This window comes from Schistocerca americana, chromosome 9 (genome assembly GCF_021461395.2).
Source record: "Schistocerca americana isolate TAMUIC-IGC-003095 chromosome 9, iqSchAmer2.1, whole genome shotgun sequence".
NCBI classification, from domain to species: domain Eukaryota; kingdom Metazoa; phylum Arthropoda; class Insecta; order Orthoptera; family Acrididae; genus Schistocerca; species Schistocerca americana.
The window spans coordinates 21,436,568-21,459,112 of NC_060127.1; the positions used below are offsets into that span (position 1 = coordinate 21,436,568).

The 22,545-nt window shown below is 39.7% G+C and overlaps 1 protein-coding gene across 2 annotated transcripts in view; it reads right to left on the reverse strand.

Moving 5' to 3' along the window:
* Window positions 1-22,545, reverse strand: part of LOC124551369 (protein sprint) — a 153,767-nt gene that overhangs the window by 66,831 nt on the left and 64,391 nt on the right. For both annotated transcript variants that reach the window (XM_047126408.1, XM_047126407.1), the window contains 6 exons: window positions 21,911-22,095; window positions 16,139-16,230; window positions 13,728-13,970; window positions 11,957-12,136; window positions 8,747-8,851; window positions 4,262-4,461 (listed from right to left, as the gene is read on the reverse strand). In XM_047126408.1, the coding sequence (XP_046982364.1) occupies window positions 4,262-4,461; window positions 8,747-8,851; window positions 11,957-12,136; window positions 13,728-13,970; window positions 16,139-16,230; window positions 21,911-22,059 (969 nt within the window). In that variant the 5' untranslated portion in view covers window positions 22,060-22,095. The remainder of the gene's footprint in view (window positions 1-4,261; window positions 4,462-8,746; window positions 8,852-11,956; window positions 12,137-13,727; window positions 13,971-16,138; window positions 16,231-21,910; window positions 22,096-22,545) is intronic.

Here is a 22,545-nt window from a genome sequence, read left to right on the forward strand (position 1 = left end):
TAACAAAGAGAGAAGATTATTAAAGGAAATGAAGAAGAGAAAAATAAGATTTATTAGGCATGTCATCACACACAACACTTTAATAATTATTCTTGAGGAGGACATTAGTGTTTAACATCCTGTCGACAACTATGTCATTAGAGACAGAGCACAAGATTGTACTTGGGAAGAAAATCGGCAGTGCCCTTTCAAAGGAACCATCCCAGCATTTGCCTGAAGCAATTTTGGGAAATCAAGGAAAACCTAAATCAAGATGCTTGGATGTGGGTTTGAACAGTCATCCTCTCAAATGCGAATCCAGTGTGCTAACAACTGCGCCACCTTGCTTGGTCATTTTCTTTTCTTTTTTCTAGGGAAAACGCTGGATAAGGAAGGAAGAGGACAGAGTGTGACAATTAGACGGAACTGAAATGAACAGCTCATGACAGAAGAGAGTGGTTGCATTGACAAGGCATTAGCCTTTAGAAACGTATGTATGGTACGTAATGGAAGAAACGTATGTATGGTACGTAATGGAATGACTCATTACAATAATTCCTCTGGATTTGCTGACTCTGTGTTTGCTACGTTTTACTATTAGACACATAGTTTTGTCTACAACTTACACTCTTGTTACTGACAACCTTATCTCTGATGCACTGAAGATGGCTTTAAAGTTACCACCTGAAATAACAGGAAGAAGACGTATCACATCCTGGATCGCACCCAGAAGATGACGCAATATTCCATCACAAGGAAAACTTGAAAAAATATTTCTTAACTACTGCCATATCCAGTGGTGCTGGTGGAGAAGGTGGTTCTGATGAATACCACACACCACCACCATAGCAACCTTTTTGCATGGCACAGAAACTCGGATAAGAAAATACTTGCACAAAGGTAAAAACCAAATGACTGGAAAAAACGGCAATGGAAGTTAAGATATATGGGAGACTAGATCGTGTCAGAAGTGGCCCGATTCCACAAAACAAAGCTTAGGTATGAATGATAATATTGAAGACTAATGAAAATGATTGTATCAAAATACAATACGTTTCGAGGACAGTGTTTATCAGAGCAAAGTAGCATGGAGTAACCGAGAAGAAGGTAAGCAGATTGACTGGAATAGGCAACGATGCCTCATGATGATTAGTTGCAATAACATGTTATGTATTTAAAATACCACTAATGTTATCAAACACTAACTAACACACATTCACACAGAGCAAAGGAACTGTTCCAAATAGAGTATAAATTTGAGGAAGTGAAGTAAACTTTGCATGTAGATCTTTGCAGCCTATAGATTCCAATTTCACATTTCTTGTAAAACCAGAAAAAACTTCAAATATACATATCTTTGGGGCAGTTATAAATAACATAACACATTAGCTATTGACAAAATAGCATTCAGTTCTGTCAATACACTTAAATGTTAGCAAATTGTTATGTCAATACCAAAAGAGAAACTTTTATCATTGGCCTGTTGTATGAATAGGCAACATGCAAACTGATTTCAGCCAGACAACCGAAGTTTTAAGATGGATGTCCAAGAAAGTAGACATCAAATGAGAAGTATCTTTTTTACATCTTTGGTTTGTGCATAACTTTAGTAGTTACTGTATTTATTTATTTATTTTATTTTTAATTATTAATTAATTAATTAATTTACTTAACCTGGTGAGATCTGTAACTTCAGGTCCATGTCTCCCTTACATCAGACCAGAGTTTTACAAACACAGTACTTTTTCATCAAAGTTATTTAAAGAAGTGAGAATTTCAAGATGATAAATAGTAATAATTTGAAACAAAGTTTGAATGTGTCTCACGGCAATATGAGTAGCTGAACTGACTAAAAACTAATAGTGTTAGTATATTGCTACTACGGAAAACAACAACAATAACAATACAATAACTGGTGAAAGTAGTAGATTCAGAATGTGTTTATCAGTGTACAAGAGTAATATTTTCTGACAGAGAGCACAGAGGAAGACTACAGAAGTCAAAGACTTTGGGGAATGAGGAAGATCTGATAGAAAAGAAAGGTACTTAGTTTCTGTAAACTACGAAACAACAAAGTAAATTACTGTTATTTAGCAGATTTGCCATTGGCTGTCTTTTGAAGCTGGAGACATTATTCAGTTCTGTGTAGTGAGTGATACCATTCTAGAGTTGGATTCCTGTAACTGAATAGACTTTGAGAAAGCAGTTGAGTGATGGAGTGGGACATTGAGGATTTTGCTTTGATGGGAATTGGTGTTTCTGCTGTGCTGTTCAGACAGGAACACTAAGATATGAGGGACAGTATGCATTGACAAGATGGCAAAGGAGACAAAGAGTATGGAAATCTCTAGCCAGCATAGCCGTGCGTAAGATGGTGACATAAGATCACTGAACCAAATGTTGTAGATATACAGGGTTATTCGTATAGAATGTGAGGGAGGAGAAGAAAAAAGAAAATTCCCAGTGTTTTAAGTTTTGAATGAGAGTCAAACACTTCGTGGTTCACAAAATCCACTGTACACACTCACATGTAACTTAATACATTTGGGTAAAAGAACATTTAATTTTAAAGTAATGCTTCTCAAACTATCATTCGCAACATTTTCCCCACAATATGAAGTTTTATTTTGGTGTTATTCTCTCGTTTACATTTCATTGCTGCAATATTATTCTGCAGTTGCAGGCTGAAAAAAAATTCTTTGCTAGAGTATCAATTCTTAACAGTTAAAATTACAAAAATTTTACTGAACATGAGAACAATGAAAAATTCCTGGAATTCTAAAAAAACTCCCAGGTTTTTCGCTAGAAGAAAAAATTTGCACGTATAGCCCCGATTTCAGATTTCCCGGGGCATATATACTCTGTTATACATACAAAGACAAAAGTGTGGGAACTACCGACACACACAGAAAAATGCCACGTATCAGTGGATACAGCATGTCTCAAAGTTTCAATTTGTAATACATGCTGTGGCATAGTAGTACTGAGCATGCAAGTGTGTGTGAACATGTAGACAAATCATCCACTCCATACAGTCAAAGCGAATTAGTTCACACAGGTAGATAGGCAACCCAATAAACACATCTCCAAAGTAGGCTGCTGCTGTGCCTTCTCGGGCAATTCTTATCAGTGACTTCGATGAACTGCACACGTGTACTGAAATTTACTGTGGCAGAAATGGTGCCCTTACTGGGCACCTGTAAAGTGAATTAAAATCTTGGATACAATCTATACACTGATAAATGTTTACGCCGAAGTGACAGAAGTCAGGGAATACGTTCTAGTCTTGTGTCGGAGCTCGTTTTGCCCAGTTCAGTCCAGCAATTTGATGTGGCATGGACTCAAAGAGTTGTCAGAAATTCCCTGCAGAAATACTGAGCCATGCTGACTGCATAGCTGTCCATAACTGTGGCAGTGTTGCTGGAGCAGCATTTTGTGCACAAACTGACCTCTTAATTATGTATCATGAATTTTGTTTGAACTGTCCAGAATGCAGAACTGTCCGACCGATACGGTCACGAGACCAGGACAGCCACTGCAGGCAATGTCATGCTGTTAGCAAAGACATTCGCGTTGGTCATTTGCTGCCATAGCGCATTAATGTTAAATTTTGCCGCACTGTCCTAGTGAATACATTCGACGTACATCTCACATTGATTTCTGTGGTTATTTCATGCAGTGTAGCTTGTCTGCTAGCACTGACAACTCTACAGAAACGCCGCTGTTCTCGGTCATTAAGTGAAGGCTGTTGGCAATTGTGTTGTCCACGGTGACAGAGAATGCCAGAAATTTGGTATTCTCGGCACACTCTTGACACTGTACATCACAGAATATTGTATTCCCTAACAACCTTAGAAATAGAATGGCCCACGTGTCTAACTCTAACTACCATTCCATGTTCAAAGTCTATTAATGCCAGTCGTGCAGCTATAATCACATCAGACATCTTTTCACACGAATCACCAGGGTACAAATGGCGGCTTCATTTCATACCTCGTGTATGTGATACTACTACCATCTGTATATATGCATATCGCTATTCCACAACATTTGTCATCTCAGCGTATTTCCTGTATGTGTTGTAGGTACACAGTCATCTTCTGGAATCCCAGAGGTACTTATCAATAAGCCTGTACTGTACACAGAAATTTGCCACCAGTTACAAACGCTCCGAGTTTTCTCGAAAAACATCTTGCAGGGTAACATCACTGTAAAGAACAATCGGATTTTTCTAACACTACTTTTGCAGCCTCAGCTGCTACCTACAGAACTAACTGCTCACCTGCACACAGGACACTTCGACGTGCGCCGGGGGTGTCGTCGAGTTCTGGTTCACACTAAATGTAACAGTTGTCGTTACGGTGAAGTTGTTGGTAACCGAGACCGACGGTTTGGCCCATCGAGGAGGCGGTGGAGGTGGGGTCTTGCCTCCCGTTGTGGCTGTGCCTGGGCTAATCACAGCAGGAGGGCCAATAGGTGCAGCTGAAAGTGCAACAAACAGCAAATTATTTCACTCTAATGTCATAACTATAACACTCTCAGAGTTAATTCGAATATATGTGTGACCTGCTCTTACTTTTTAACCTTTCCTAGCCTACCCTCCTTTCCTCCCCAAGAAATAAAGTTCCAAAACCTAAGTTAGCTTTTATTTTATGCATGTCAATCAGTAGTACAGTCTCCTTGACATTTTAAAATACTAGAACATTTTTATCGTGTGCATGAGAGCCCAGATATTTCTTCTATTCATAATTAATCTAGCAGACTGGATCTCACAAAGTAAAAATTTGGTTGACTGTGCAGTCTCTATAGTGAAAAAATAAAAACAAGCGGTTTTCTTACCATCTGTCATATAGAACTGACTGAATTATAATGCTTGACTGCTGTTTTATTTTCTTCTGAATAAACTCTTGTGATTTTGACTTTGTGGCGATTTTCAAGTGATTCATTATTGTCCTTTTTAAATTAAGCTACACTGTATAGTTAGCTGCAAAACTGTTGATAACCTAAATTATACTTTCACTTGATACTCTAATATACTATACAAGCTGCATTAAGAAGACAGTTTCTCGATGGTCAAACCAAAAATTTGATGTTCTCACAACTGTTTTTGTTTATTCAGTAATAACATGCTCCATTACAATATCTGTAATACTACGTGTGTGTGTGTGTAAGGGAGGGGGGGGGGGGGGGGTTGAGGGAAGAGAGAGAGAGAGAAACCCAAAACCCAGAGCTGTCACACAGCCAGTAGCCAATAGCACCAAGTGGGGCCACCGAGCTTGTTTGATATTCAAACCAAGATACTGGTGCAATGCCTGGTGATCAGGAAGTGTACGCCATCACCAACCGCCCCCATTCAGCCAAGTACTTGGCAGTGAAAATTTTTACAACTGCCCCCAGGCTGGCTTACCCGGAGGTTGAGCGCCACTGTACAAGTGTGCATCAATACGTATTGTGGCATGAAGTAAGGACAACAATGTATCACTTGAAAAGCCTACAAAGTTGAAACTGCAGTAGTGTATCCACCAGAGTGAAATAAAATAATGAGATGGCAATAGAATTACCAGCTAGACAGTTAACAGGTGGTTTCCCTTTTTCTTAGCAAGATATGTTGCAAATGCAGGTGCTATCCTTTTCTTAAAATCAAAAATCAAAATCGAATTATGTACAGCAATAATTTACTTTCTATCATGAGAAAATGTAAATACAGGGTTTACCTCCTATTTATAAGTTTATCTACACCTTGAAACTACTTAATTAGCAGCTTCAGAGATTGTAACAATTTGGAAACGATGATGTGTATGATGTGTCCTGTTACTTTTTTGTACCTGGATGTTTCAAATGATCAGAGCTTGTGCAGCATGACAACAATATTTTGTCTGCCAATGTACGAGTTCACTTGGAAGGACATACTGGATATATGCAGCCAAAATCACTAAAAATAATTCTGCTTCTGTCACTTGTGTAATAACCTGACTTTCTTTTTCACAAAATTCCTCCTCAAATAAGTCATGACCTTATTTCTTCACTAATATAAAACCTGCTATGACATATGGTGGCACATCTTGTTTATAATTTGAGATAACTGAAGCACTTTGGAATAAGTTTGTCCTCACATTCCACCACTCTTCTCTACTACACCTTGAAATTGTCAATTAAAAATACAAGGACCTGCACATAAGTAACAGAATTAAAGAATTAACAGAACTACTGTCAGTAGCACAAACCTTATATCCCTGAAAAAATTCATTTTGATTGAACCCCAAGCACTGTAAGTTACAGAGTGATTTGAGGCTGGTCATAACAGTTATTCAGCAATAAAATTTGTACAGTCCACATTTACATTGCACCAAGTCATCACCATCATCATCTTGCAACATCTCTAGCTTCTGGTGAATAAATCGAGGCTGAGAGGTAACTTGTCAAAATCTTATTTGCCAACACTAAATGCTCTCACCACATGAAGCTGCAAGAAACCACAGGCTAATAATTCATTTGATTCATTATTATGTAACTAGAATATACCAAATAATGTGAATGACAACTGAGACAATAAGACAAGATCAAAATATGTATCAAATGTTAGTAGAGGTAATTCCTTTGTTGTTTTGAATATTGTCTAAAGTGAATAGTCAACACTACTAAATATATCATACTGTAAGAAATCAAATGGAGGATAAGCACCTACACCCCAGAATAAGGGCATGTGCTACAGGCACAAGAGAGGAGTTAGTGATTGCAACCACGATAAATGGGAGAAATTGAAATTTTGAAAGCATACACTGAGTCACAGAATTTAAGAATTAAATTTGATGGTTCTACGTATGTACAATCTTTCTCCTGGACTGGTACTAGGCAACTTAGCTTATCTAAGTAAACATATTTTTCCATTAGTTTCTTTTTTTAATAACCTTCTAAATTAGAAACTGGTATGTATTTATTCCTCAGTAGTCAGATGTAATTAATTTATCCTGTTATGCACCATGTCCAATGCAGAGGACACTTGTTAATGGTCACTTCTTTGGTGTCTTCAATCAGTCCTGACACTGCAAATGCAGGAAGTCCACTGCAGTGGGCATTCCTACTGGTGCTGTGCTCTGCATGCACTTGAAGTCTCAGGATCGAGTGAATCCACCAAAGAAGCAGCCATTAACAGTTATCCACAGCAGTGGACACACACCACAAGGTTATACAAAATGCATCATTACATAAGGGCACCGCCTTTGTACAGTTTTGTATATTTGCATTACATTTACACCTAATACACTTGTTGACATAACTAAATACAGAATTACAGACCTGCAACTTCTGCAGTACATTTCTTTTTACAAATTTTGATTATCTTTATTAAAATGCACATACTGTCTAAGATTTGAATTTCAGTTAATTTCTTTGTTTGCACCATGTGTAACTTTTGGATTGTCTCTTCTAGTAGTCAAAATATTAATTTAAAGAGTAAAATGGAAGGCACAGAAATTTTGTTTCTGCCATTTACACAGCTTCCATAATTGAAGTTCCAGTTTAAAAATGCTGTAGAATTGGAGCCACTGCTTCGAATGTCATCAAATTTCCTATCGTTTAAGGGGGAAACGTCATGGAACAAAACAGCATTTAACAAAAATTTGACCAATAGATGGCGCTGTATCTGTCAGACTATTCACACCAACAGATGCCTTGCCCACGACTGTTCCTCAATTTACATCCAAGACACCCAATATGTTGTATCCACGAAAGATCACACGCTGCTGATAAAGGTCTTTTACGAGAACAGTGACTGAACCAGTGGCTGGAATTTTTTGCTTCCACGGAAGGGGTCAATGAATGGGCACGGAACATCCTGTGGACAGATGACGACCATTTTCCTCTCCGAGGACATGTCGATACGCAAAACAGCAGAATATGAGCAATGGACAATCTGCACATACATCAACCAGTACCACTTGACTCTGCAGAGGTCACTGTGTGGCACAGGTTGACTCCAGTGTTTATCATACGGCCACGTTTTTTTCGAGCCGATGAGGCCTGTGGATCCTGTTATCAGTACCGTCACTGGTAAGCGCTACAAGTGTCTTTTGTGCACCGACGTCATTCCGATGCTTCATCCGTGTGGATGTGTGTGCAGGATCTCCTCTACACATTGCACAGCCAGTGAAGCAGCTGCTGCACAGGCATTACAGAAATGCTACAATTATCAGCCATCATTTTCCTACAGTCTGGCTGTCCAGATCACCTGATCTGATCTGTGCGACTTCTGGCAGTGGTGTTACCCAAAAGTTGCGTTCCGTGCTGAATTTATGGCACACGTTGCACAATGCATTCTGAACGTGACTCCCGAGGCATTCCGATCTGTTGTGGAACACGCTGTTTCTCGATTTCAACTTGTGGCAGAAAATGGTGGACGGCATATCTTATGACACTTGCAGTGTCCTCTATTGCAAGAATTTTCATTAATTTTTGTTCGTCATTTCCCCCCTGCATCAGTAATAGACTGAAATTTGAACATTCAAATTTGACGACATTCTAAGCTGTGGTTCTCTTTCTACAGTGTTTAGAAACTGGAACTTTAATTATGGACATCCTGTAGATTTCAACACTGTATGACACTGCAAGTAAGGATGTCAACATTTATTTTTTAAAGGCTTGGATAGTGGTTTCATAATTATAAATATCTTTTATATAATTATGAGATGAGAGTCATTGCTAAATATATAGAATATCAAGACGGGTGATGCCAGGCAAGCGCCATTAAAAAAAGCTGTCTAAAACTGACCTGGAGCTGCAGCACAGACGAGATTCAGGGTGTTTGGTGGGGTGGGCCTGGTCGTTCGGGGTGGCGGGGCTGTGGCTACCGGAGGGCTAGTACTCGTGGGGCTGCCTGCAATCAAATAAGAAGAGGGAACCTGTAACGTACACAATAAAAAGAAGAGCGTGTCGGCAACTCTTTCTGGTCCCAGAGAGTAAGGTTAATCTGTTTCCACCTGATGTAAACATTATTGGTCACATACTCAATGAAAACCGTAGTGTAAAATTCCTTGGAGTACAGCTGGATAATAATTTATACTGGAAGCACCTCAAACATTAAAAAACTGTTTCTTATTCTTTACGGTTATTTTATTATTCAATGGAGTTTTTTCGATAACCCCATTTAAAAAAAGTAATCAAGACGGTCAGTCTAATGTCTAACATCCTTAGAAGCATCTCTCACTGTATTGACCTGCTTATTTTGTACATTTTCACACCCTGCTTTCTACTGGAATTGTCTTCTAGGGTAGTGCATCAAAAGTAAATTTAAAGATCTCTGAATTGTTACATTGAATTTCAAACACATTTATTCTTTATGGTACTTGTTGCAGATAATAAAAATCAGTTTTAGCTGAACTGTGATATACACAGCCACAACAAAGTAAAATCTGTGGCACAAGCTCGTGACTGGGCTATTAGTCCAACTATAAGTACAGCCTTTAATCACAGCAGCATTAAGAGGGTTTGGATGGTGAGCCCAGTGCCCTAGTAAAATCTCCGTACTCAAAGACAAAAAATTAAAACTGTAGCTCTTTCCTTCATGTGTAATGTTCAGAGTGGAGTTAAGTACTCAGTAAATGTTTTCCATAATTTCCCATCCTACACCAAGCAGAAAATTGGGAATTCCTACCAGTTCATAAAAAAATTAAAAATATACTTTATTAACCACTCGTTTAAATTATCTGGATACCTACAAACAGGGAATGAAAAAGTTCTGTAGCAAGTAGCAATGTTTATTGTAAAGATACACAACAAGAAGTCATGTATTGTAATTAGGACATAGCATTTAAATTTGTATATTTGTATTTCCTTGGGAAAAAAAAAGACTTTAAATTTGTACACACATATTTCCCTCAGAAAAAAAAGACGCAGTGTAATGAAGTACACATTAAGTTACTAATAGCAAGTGAACAGCAGCTCTCTTGTATAGCTTAGAAGACATCAGATTTTTTTAAAGTTGCAGTTCTCTTACTAACTTACTCACTTAAGCTTAGACAGCATGTGTGTGTATAGCACTGAGAGTTGTTGTGATAATTTACTGATAAGACTGTATACAGAATAAGTTTCTATGATTTCTTTGTCTCTTGTTAATGTATACTTTGACTTTTTCCATGTTCCTGGTAGCTCCCCTTCTTGAAAGAATCTACAGAACACAATGAATGAATGAATCAATGAATGCTAATTTACACCTGTGAAAGCTATTAACCATTATAAGGCTATCAGAAATCTCACTTATATGTAATAGGTAAGATACCATTACTGCTGATTAAAACATCCTGCTATTTCAACTTTTGTTTGCTAAAAATATCACCACACATTCTAACAATTCCACTCAGCTTTAAAAACTTGTCTTATTTTTTGTGACAACACACACAAACACATTTCAAAATGCAGTTACCAATTTTGACCAGCTAGTGGTCATTATCAGACTGTCTACTATGTTGGAGCTTAAGTTCATAGCATTTTTGCTTTGCATGTTGGTATTCCGTTTGCTATGGGTTTATTTATCGACTGTCATTTTTATTTGTAGTTCACTGTTGCTATTTGAGTTTATATATTGCCATTTGTCATCTGGAGAGAGAGAGAGAGAGAGAGAGAGAGAGAGAGAGAGAGAGAGAGAGAGAGAGAGATGAGGATGCTAGAAAATGGAGTGTTGAATGGAGAAATCTGAACATTTCTGACATATTCTTCTGTTTGAGTTCAATGGAGAGGCGACAGCAGCCGAAGTGGCCAGAAACATTTGTGGGGTGTATGAGGATAATGCCAATGGTCACAGCACGGAAAAAAATGGTTCTCTCATTTTAAGAAGGATCCTTTTGACATTAGTGATGCTCCACACTCTCCGAGACTTTCAGGGTCTCATGAAAATCATTTAAATACATTAATGCACAATGCTTCATGTCTGTGAACTTGAGAACTGGGAAACATAATGAACTGTGATCATGACACCACCATGCGACATTTGCACGCAATGGGGAACGGTCAAGAATCGGGTGTACTGGTAACCCAAGCTCTAAGCCAAAATCATAGAAATCAGCAGGTGGGTGGCCGTACGTGCACCTCTGTTTGCCCACCATCAACTGCTGTGAACAACACTGACTATTCCTATCTTGTATCGTTACTGATGATTAAAAATGGTGTCTTTATGATAACATAATGAAAAGAAAGGAATCACTGGGCCCAAACAAAGCAGCAACCCCACGAACCAAAACCTGCATGCATCCACAAAAGATTATGTTATGCATCTGGTGGAATGGCAAATGTGTGGTGTACTATGAATTGCTTCCCTGAGATGCAACCAACACTTCTGACATTTACTGTCAACAACTGAGATGTCTTGCAGATGCAGTCCATGAATAATGACCAGGAAGACTGCATGAAGTCATGATACTCCACGATAACGCCCACCCACATTCTGCTAGACTGACAAAAAACACTATAGAGGAGTTGGTTCTGGAAGTCACTCTGCACTCACCTTATCACCTCATCTTCTACCCTCAGACTGTCACCTTTCTGCTCTCTATCAAACAACCTTCAAGTAATTTCCTTTCCGGACGAAGATGTGCTCCAAACGCAGCTCGATGAGTTCTTCGCCTTAAAACCACGTGATTTCTATAGTTGCCGAATATAAAAGTTACTTCAGCTATGGTAGACTGTTGTAAATAAAGAAAGAGAATATCATGACTAAATTATCTGTTGTGTTTATCAAACTTACGGAAAAATGCTACGAACTTATGCACCACAAAGCAGTGACATAAGGTTTCTATTGCACTGTCAACGAAAACACTGATCCCTATGTTGTCAAAACGACGACATCTTATGTCACACTGGCTACTCGACATTACATGGTGATAAAGCATTCGTATCAGAATGATACTTTTTCACCACTTCTGACACACACAAACTGCCTGGAGGCATAAAGTTAGCAGTGCGTTGCTGCCGGAGTACTGGTACGCACCACTGTCAGTGGACACCGATGCCCCCTTGAAGGTGGAGAGAGTGTGGTGTGGCTGGCCGTCACCCACACTGGAGGGGGAGGGCGACAGCGGCGCCAGCTCAAGCACGACGGGCCTCGACTCGCAGGGTCCCATGACGTCCGACGTCGGCGTGCCTCCGCAGCTGCTGTTCTGCCGGCTCCCTGAGTGTGATTACGTGTCTCTTATTAAATATTGTCTAACTCGCTATCATATATTTGTAATTCACATTATAACAGAACTGATCAGTGGAATGCTTTTTATTTTTTTAGTATAGGCCAATGATACATTATAAATAATAAAGTTGCCACCTGAACCAATAACATTTTGCAAACAGTAATTTTTACTTTAATTTACATCCACACAGGTGGATATGTAACTTGTTTATGTAGAAATATGCAGTGCTGTTTTTCTGGGGAAATGCTGGGGGATGCGTACCCCTAAACTTTTTCATCAACAGAGTAACTTTTTCACGATGTTGAGAACGTGGAAGATTGCCAAAGATTTCTTTCACGGACATAAATTTTTTATTTCATTTTTTTGTGCTGGTAATTGCAATACGAACGATACCAGTGCAGTTTTTGGTGGGAAAAGTGATGTCATTGACTGTTTCAAGCATTTCGAAGCTGCGGTAAATGTTCTCGACAACTGAATTGCTGGCAGCCATTTTGACAAGTGTGCGTGTAGTGCCCTCACCCGCTAATAGAAGGCGACGGTAGTGCTAAACGGATACGCATATGCTCAAACGCCGAGCTACCGACAGATGTCTCTATAGTCCCGCTACAACGATCCTTCGCGATTCATTGCCATTTTTGTTTTGTTGTTCTTTATTCGTTTGCGCTTGCTGTCCCGTTCTTGTCAGTTGTGTGAAGTTTTACAGTGTGTCCTATCTTTCACTGCAACTTGTAAGTTAAGTTGGAGGTGCGAGATGAGCAGAAAACTAACAAACTGTGTTTCATTTGAGGTGATATCAACTGAAGTGTTCGATGCCACATTCTCTTGTATGTTTGGGTGTTTCTCAGTATCGCCTGCTTCATTTGAGCTAAATCAACTGAAGAGTCAGATACCATTTTTTTTGTAGTTCGAAATGTTGATGACGTCACGGCTAAAAGCAGACGGGTGGTATCCCGTGCTTCAGTTATAACTAATTTTCACTGCATTATATCCAGTGTCGGAGTACCCTCAAACTTTTTTTTAGAAACAAAGCACTGGAAATATGTATGGAAGACCTAACTGGAAAAAGTATCATAATACCAAAAAATTGTCAAACATATTTTGTAATCTTGAAAACATTACCAATGTCAACTATTACTATAACAATTTTCATAATCACTTACAACATTAATAATGTCTTTTACAAAAAGCAGATCAAAACTATTTTTCTACAGTTAAGTATATCTTTGTTCGCTTTGCTTCTGGCAGGACCGAGAGTTTGTGAGTTGGGAGTTGTGTACATTACATTATTGTTGTTGTTGTTGTTGTTGGTGGTGGTGGTGGTGGTGGTTGTGCTGGTGGTTGTGGTGATGGTGGCGTTATCACACTCTAACACGTAGTTAAAAATACTCCTCCTGGGATTGGAAAGAAAACTTCATTACACAATCAGTTATATAATCAGTTGTTCACCCACCCCCCACAACTTCCTACGAACGTTTCCGATAGGTATTACTGACATAAACTTTGAGCTTAGAGTACAGATGGCCACTGCAAAGCTTCAGAAAGCTACAGAAGCACAGTCCCCAACAGAAACACACGTACCGCTCCCGAAGCTGCTGAGGGAGCTGGCACTTGCACTGCTCGGCGATGTCTGGTCGGTCGTGCCGGTGCCGACGCTGACGACGGTGTTGGTCTGCATCCTCTGCACACTCTCCAGTGTGCCGACCACCATCTGTTGTTGTTGCTGCTGCTGCTGCTGCTGGGGATGTTGCTGCTGAGGATGCTGCTGCTGGTGCAGGGAAACTTCAGGAGGGCGGGGGTTTGCCATCGGGTACCGCCAGAACTCTGAAATGTTCAACTGAAAACTTAGTACGATTCTCAGCATACACCTATAAGTATTGGGTGATCAAAAAGTCAGTATAAATTTGAAAACTTAATAAACCACAGAATAATGTAGATAGCGAGGTACAAATTGACACACATGCTTGGAATGACATGGGGATGGACAGCAAAACGTCAGTGACTGTGCTTGACAATCATATTACAGAATTGCATCATATCCAGCCTGGCTGATAAACACCTGCTGAAAAGTACGATGTTTATGCAGGATGGCGCTCCACCCCATATTGCTAGATGCGTGAAAGATCTCTTGCGCGTGTCGTTTGGTGATGATCGTGTGATCAGTCGCCACTTTCGTCATGCTTGGCCTCCCAGGTCCCCAGACCTCAGTCGGTGTGATTATTGGCTTTGGGGTTACCTGAAGTCGCAAGTGTATCGTGATCGACCGACATCTCTAGGGATGCTGAAAGACAACATCCGACGCCAATGCCTCACCATAACTCCGGACATGCTTTACAGTGCTGTTCACAACATTGTTCCTCGGCTACAGCTATTGTTGAGGAATGATGGTGGACATATTGAGCATTTCCTGTAAAGGACATCATCTTTGTTTTGTCTTACTTTGTTTTCCTAATTATTGCTATTCTGATCAGATGAAGTGCCACCTGTCGGACATTTTTTTGAACGTTTGTAGTTTTTTTGGTTCTAATAAAACCCCATGTCATTCCAAGCATGTGTGTCAATTTGTACCTCTCTATCTACATTATTCCGTGATTTATTCAGTTTTCAAATTCATACTGACTTTTTGATCACCTGGTACATGTCACACAACTTAGGATAGCTTTATTGGCCTGAATATAAGCCACATCCGAATATCAGCCACACCATTACTTTTCACAGGGGGCGGGGGGAGGGGGGGGGGGGAGGAAAGAGGGATATAGTGGAGAAAAATCTGTATTATGTTACCCACTTACAAAAGCTGTACACAATACAGTGAGACTCTTGCATAATTGCAGCTTTCCTTGATCCATGTCTTTTGAAAGTTTCTTAACTACATATACTGCTCACATAACAAATAGCTGTGAGCTGGAAATTTAGAGTTCCAAAGACAGTTAATCTCCTGTCGCCCTACCACCAGTGTTGACATTGAATGGTGCGAACCAAATCTAACTCCTCAGTTTGAGAAAAGTACACTTGTCATTTTGTGTAGAATCTTGTAGAATCTTGAACATGATAATAGTCACTACCTACATGAAATGTCAACAATGTAAGACAGTTACACTGTTACATCATATACAACAACTAATTTCCAAACTTCAATGAAAGTGTTGATTCTATTAGTAATTAATGAACAAACACTACAGTCGAAGTTTGTAAGATATTAAAATATAGCAGTGTTTGTGGTGCTGCACACATAAGTTGCCCACTAATTTTCCATTGCTGATTTTGGGAGAAAAAAATCAGCTTACATTCAGGCAAATAGAATGTTTTATTGTTTACATAACTTTTGGCAAACTTAAAGTATAAAACTGTGCTGAATAGTTCAACTAATGGATCCAGCAAACAGTTTTTACACTAGTAGATACGACTATAAAAGAGAAGTTATGTGAGAGAGGGAGCCGTTCATTTTTAGGTCCATCACAATTAGTGATGGTTTTCCTTCTTTATTTTATCTCCTCCTCCCCCTCTTCCAATACTTGTCTTGTTCTGTTAGAAAAGACTAACAATAAAAAGGGAATGCTGGCCACTGTTACCCCCCCCCCCCTCCCCAACCATTTTTTAATGTATCACAACTGTGGTTGTGCACATCGAATAATGTTTAATACTTGTTATTACACACACACACACACACACACACACACACACACACACAGGAAATTGTAACAAAGTTTTCATTAAATGTTACCAAAATGTATTCATTAATTAATTATGTATTGAGGGCTACAAACTTCTCAAACAGGAACAATCTACACAAACTAGACAAGAATGGACTGAGGGTAAAAAATAATGCATATACACATTGCTGTCCTTGTATAGCAAGTATGTCTTCACAGTTAGATGTGGTTGAAAGACTTACTGCTTCAGACTGGGAGCATATTGTCAAACTGTGGTTGACAGTTCAGGATAATTCTGATAGTAACACCGCAGACAAGATTGGTCACAGACATACTCACCCTGCCCAAGCAATGCAAGGGAAGAAAGCTGCTGCCTGTTCCGTGCCTCCCTCAGAGCGCGAGGTAATGTCAGCTGCACAGGGAGCTCGTCACTGAAACACAAACGGATGCAGAATACGGCAGGTGATAAATAAATTAATTCAAAGCAGGCAGTGAAATGGACTCCAAAAATTTTGATTGGACTCGAGAAGCTTTGATAAACCGATACATTGTTGGACAAGAGGCCGAAAATGCACTGGAAAAAATATTCACAAGGTTCCTCATCCTGTATCTTTAAGGTATATAGTGCAGAAAAGTGATACACAATACATATCAAAAGGAACAGTGAACTGGTTACAACACAAGAAAACATCAAAAATGAAAAGTCTTTTGTGGCTCAAAACGAATACTGCCTATTGAGGGCTACAAACTTCTCAAACAGGAACAATCTACACAAACTAGACAAGAATGGACTGAGGGTAAAAAATAATGCATATACACATTGCTGTCCTTGTATAGCAAGTATGTCTTCTCAGTTAGATGTGGTTGAAAGACTTACTGCTTCAGACTGGGAGCATAATGTCAAACTGTGGTTGACAGAAGTTGAGGATAATTCTGATAGCAACACCGCTGACACACTTCAGTTCCACTGGCCCCTGCCCAATACTAAATTGGCGATCCCTTGATGCCTCAGAATATGCCCTACCAACTGATCCCTTCTTCTAGTCAAGTTGTGCCACAAATTTCTCTTCTCTCTAATTCTATTCAATACCTCATCGTTAGTTATGTGATCTACCCATCTAATCTTCAGCCCTCTTCTGTAGCACCAGATATCGAAAGCTTCTATTCTCTTCTTGTCTAAACTATTTATCGTCCACGTTTCACTTCCATACATGGCTACACTCCATACAAATACTTTCAGAAACGACTTCCTGACACTTAAATCTATACTCGATGTTAACAAATTTCTCTTCTTCAGAAACGCTTTCCTTGCCATTGCCAGTCTACATTTTATATCCTCTCTACTTCGACCGTTGTAAGTTATTTTGCTCCTTTACTATTTTAAGTGTCTCATTTCCTGATCTAATTCCAGCAGCATCACCCGATTTAATTTGACTACATTTCATTATCCTTGTTTTGCTTTTGTTGATGTTCATCTTATATCCTCCTTTCAAAACACTCTCCATTCCATTCAACTGCTCTTCCAAGTCCTTTGCTGTCTTTGATAGAATTACAATGTCGTTGGCGAACCTCAAAGTTTTTATTTCTTCTCCGTGGATTTTAATACCTACTCTGAATTTTTCTTTTTTTTCCTTTACTGCTTGCTCAATATACAGACTGAATTACATCTAGGATTGGTTACAATGCTGTTCACTCCCTTCTCAATCACTGCTTCCCTTTCATGCTCCTCGACTCTTATAACTGCCATCTGGTTTCTGTACAAATTGTAAATAGCCTTTCGCTCCCTGTATTTTACTCCTGCCACCTTCAGAATTTGAAAGAGAGTATTCCAGTCAACATTGTGAAAAGCTTTCTCTAAGTCTACAAATGCTAGAAACGTAGGTTTGTCTTTCCTTAATATATTTTCTAAGATAAGTCATAGGGTCAGTATTGCCTCGCGTGTTCCAATATTTCTACGGAGTCCAAACTGATCTTCCTCAAGGTCGCCTTCTACCTGTTTTTCCATTCGTCTGTAAAGAATTCGTGTTAGTATTTTGCAGCCATGGCTTATTATATATCCTTAGTGTACCTTGATTCATATACCTTCCTTATGTTATTTTACTCAGTCTTAGACATCTCTTCCCTCTTTTCAAATTTGACATTAACTTGCTCCCTACCCTTCCATAAGCAGAATACTCCCTGCCATTGCTGGGATCTAGTTTTGTAAACGACATAATCTCTGTGACTGAAATAGCTTTCCCTGGTCCTTTGTTACCAAAACAGAATAGCTGTGACCAACCCTGATGGGCCACCTGTCATAATTTTCAGCACATAACAAGTATTTGATGAAATTATTTCAACAGAAATAATCACTGATGCTCACATAATGGGAAAAAACTGCAGTCTTTCCACAGAGATTAAGTGACTGGTTGCTAAAAATCTTTTGTTTTCCATATATTTTTACAATACAATCACATGAGCGTTCCACAACACTGTGCCCAATTTTCAAGAGGGAGGGGAGAAGGGTGAAGGGGAGTGGCTCACAGGCACTCTACATGGTGATGTGTGTACACTAGCCATACGTACTTTATCTACACCTTCTGCAACTACTGTAGTGCAGCTGTATGCCTTTTTAAACTAAAATTTTGAATAATAGTGCCTTTAAAGGATTTTCTACCAGATTCTAAAATTACTTCAAATTTTTTAGTTATACTTAATCCAAAAATGTAAGAATAATTAAGTTGGTCATGGAGTCTCCTACCCCCCCCCCCCCCCCCAAAACACCCCTTGCCCAATAGTAGATGTGACTAAGCACAACAAATGCCTTACTCAATAAATAACAGTTTTGTGGTAATATCATACACCTAGAATCAAATTTATGCGTATGCATAGCAATAATGGTCTCAACAAAGAGGGAAGTATTACCCAACGGAAAATGAAGCAGAACTTCGGCACAAAGGAAGCTCATGCAAGCAAAGGTAGATGTGATAGTCAGAAAAGGGCAACAAAATTCTAAGAGATACAACAGCGGCAAATTGAGAAAGAAAACTGTTGTACATTCGAAGTATGAAGAAGTTTCCAAAAGAAGTGGTGAATAATTTTTCTCGGGAACTTTTTATGTTAACTATTTCAAATATCTGCAGTATTTAACCATACTGAAGTTTCATTTTAGTAATAATTTAAGCAGATATTGTTCAAGATATTACGAGTACATAAACTCAAAAAAATATGTTTTTGGAGACAGTGCTAAAAGAGATTTTCGTCTCTGAACCATTAGTATGTTTAAGAAGTTTCTTGTTAACCCTCCGGCGGGCGTCCCATGTGATGTGTACAGTGCGCCAATCATAAATAACATTGTCTTGCGCCATTCCATTGTTGCTTTATAATAGCGAGACCGTACCCATTCTTTCATTATTGATTCAGCTATCATAGTGATACGCTACCAGTCAAAATGAGCAGCAGTAATTATATATACGATCAGGGCAAGAAAATTGTGGTGTCACCGCCAGACACCAAACTTGCTAGGTGGTAGCCTTTAAATCGGCCGCGGTCCGTTAGTAGACGTCGGACCCGCGTGTCGCCACTATCAGTGATTGCAGACCGAGCGTCGCCACACGGCAGGTCTAGAGAGACTTCCTAGCACTCGCTCCAGTTGTACAACCGACTTTGCTAGCGATGGTTCACTGACAAATTACGCTCTCATTTGCCGAGACGATAGTTACCATAGCCTTCAGCTACGTCATTTGCTACGACCTAGCAAGGCGCCATTATCAGTTGCTATTGATCTTGTAATTCATGTACCGTCAGACCGACGTTCACCATTAATGAATTAAAGTTAAGTATTCCACCAGCTACGTCCGTTTTTCTAAAGTCTAATTTCCCTTTCCTGTTCCAGAACTCACGCCAGCCTGCGTGAGCTAAAACGCGTGCCTTTCGGCTTCGTCTAGTATTCCTGGGTTGGCTCTCCTGCCAATGCACAACAAAAATGACCCAGATTCCGAGCTAGCAGCACAACCCCACAATGAGGCAGTTACCTACGACCTAATAATCACATATATTGTTGGCAGGAATTTGATGCAACTGCGCTCTTTAATGCTTCTAGTGTGTCATTTTTGCATGATAACACTTGTACGCAGCAACAGAGTGATGTAATGAAAATTTGGAGCCGAACTCACTGGTGAACAAATGAACACCGACTGGGCTGGGACACACAACCACAATTACACTGTTTTGGTGAAGTACAATGTGCTTTTACGACCTTATTTGTGAAAATACGTGTTATATTTAAGTGTGCTTCACAACATCTTAATATGATGCTGAGAATGAAAGGGCTTGCCACACGAAAACTTTAGTAAAAACCAACATATGAGCGAAATATGGCGACAAACTAAATTACGTTTAGAGCATAAAATGATAGGTTAACTCCCAACAAAATTTCTCATCAACATCGTTCAGCTGCCGATGACAAGCCACCTGTAATAAATAATGCACAAATGGTCCTGAAAGATCATGCACACCAAGTGTAAAGGTATTAACAAAATGAAACGAATTATTGTTTGAACTAAATATCCACATAACTTTGTAATCATTTAGTAAAAATGTGCGCATTACAATTAAATAAAACAAACCCACTGTTGATAGCACAGTGGTGCTGAAACACGTTTGGGAATTTGGAAAAAAGCGAGGCTTCGCAACTGGCGGACCTTACATCCAACAATACGTACAATAGTGTTTGCAAGTCGTGTTTTTGTTGAACGTTACCGTTTCTCCGTGGTAAGGAAAGCTAGCCCTTCTATGCAACGTTTTCTATGCGAGACGGACGTGACTGTTAACGACAGCCTCTGTGAATTCTCAGATGACAGCTTTGATGACAGTGACAATGATTTAGTGATCACGATACCAATTCGGAACAGGAAACTGAAAGTGATGACAACGCGACAGGTGATGACAATGGAGAAGCGTACTTCTTTGGTACAAACAAAAAGATGATTTCGATGGTTGGTTGATAGCGAGTCGTCGGTCCCATCTGATTAGGGAAGGATTGGGAAGGAAATCGGCCGTGCCCTTTCGAAGGAATCATCCCGGCATTTGTCTGAAGTGATTTAGGGAAATCACGGAAAACCTAAATCAGGATGTGCTCGCTCGGTTTGATTTCGATGGACAAAATTGAAGGCGCGCTAACTAACATAAGAACAAGGCAACTTAACATTACCTTGCAGCTGCCTGGACTGCAACAGATTCCGATAAGTCTCGGAGAAAACGTGCTGTTTTGGAGATACTGGCCTCAAATATAGAAACAATGGTTTGAATAACGGTAAACATCAACCTTTTGCAGTCCTTGTTTGAAGTGGAAAAGAAGAAATCCGTGTCAACAGTGTGGTGTTCCGATTTGTTTGGAGAATTGTAGGAGGATTTGCATGAAATGCATGCAGGCTGAAAGATATTAAAATTTGATTCAGGACCCCAGAAGAATTCATAAGATAATTACTTCTTCTTGATTTTTAAAATAAAAATTTGGAAAATTTCTCCATTGATGGAATCATGGGGTGGAATAATTTCTCTAAGGCTGGAATTATGAGTAATAAAGTCTGGTTGCGAACACAATTTGTCATAACCGAAATGTGTTTTTGCAAACAGTTATGTTGCGAATTTGAAATACTATCTCCCTGACCATAATCTGTGAGTGAACAGGGAGGTAACTGCGTGTTGTTATTTTAGCAATAATACAATAAAAATGAACTGCATAATTTGCTGTGTTTAATTTAGAAAGTGTTTTAAATTCTGCAGTGTTTGAAAAATTCAAATTCTCATGAAGCCTGTTTCCAAGAAGTGTAACGAACAACAGGAAGTCATGAAAATATACCGGTATGCTGAAGCACTGTGAATAGAGACGAATGAACAGACCCCGACTTTGTCCGCCACCTGTACCTAATGTTGTCCGATCGGTTGTACTGACACGACCACTGGCTGGTCGGAACTCGTTACAGCATTGTGGAATGTTCGTGTTTACACAACAGTGAGATGACCTTGCAAAACAAAGTGCTACGGCAAAAGAATTTGCCGTCCACTGTTGTTAAACTTGTGCCTAGATATCACACGGGTACACTCCAGACAAGCAGAGTTTGCACTTACCAGCACTGTGAGTAGTGTGCGACGAGCGACGGGATGTTGTCGAAGCGGTTGTCGGAGCTCTCGAGCCCGAGGCGGCCGCCGTGCGCCTGCACCAGGTAGTGCTCGATGTAAGGACCCTTGCCCGCCGGCAGCCGCACGGATATCGCCATCGTGTCAGGCTGGCTCGACTGCCGCACCACGAAGTTCTGCAGGCAGAGAGCAGGCACAAGCTGTCTGGCGGCCGAACAATCGATCTGTACTGTCTAAGTCAGAGGAGACCGGCCCTTTAGCTTACGCCGGGATTACACTATCAAATTTCTTTGTCAAAGATGTGATCAAATATTCCGTCAAACATGTTTGAGAAAGATCTTTGACGTAGCGCTAGAAGGGGTATTACACTGTCATCATACTTCTCGTCAGTTCAAGATGGCTGACAACAACAACTTGTTATTAACTGCAGCAGTTGCATGTACCACAATTGCACTGTGCGCACATGCGGAAGAGAAGCGGGAGAAAAATGGAAACATACCTGGGTGAAGCCGTGGGTTTTACGACGACACGATAAAAGCGTTCAACAAAACTTGTTACATGAGCTTATAGTGGAGGACGTCAAGTCGTATATCAATTACTTAAGAATGGATGAGCATACATTTCTG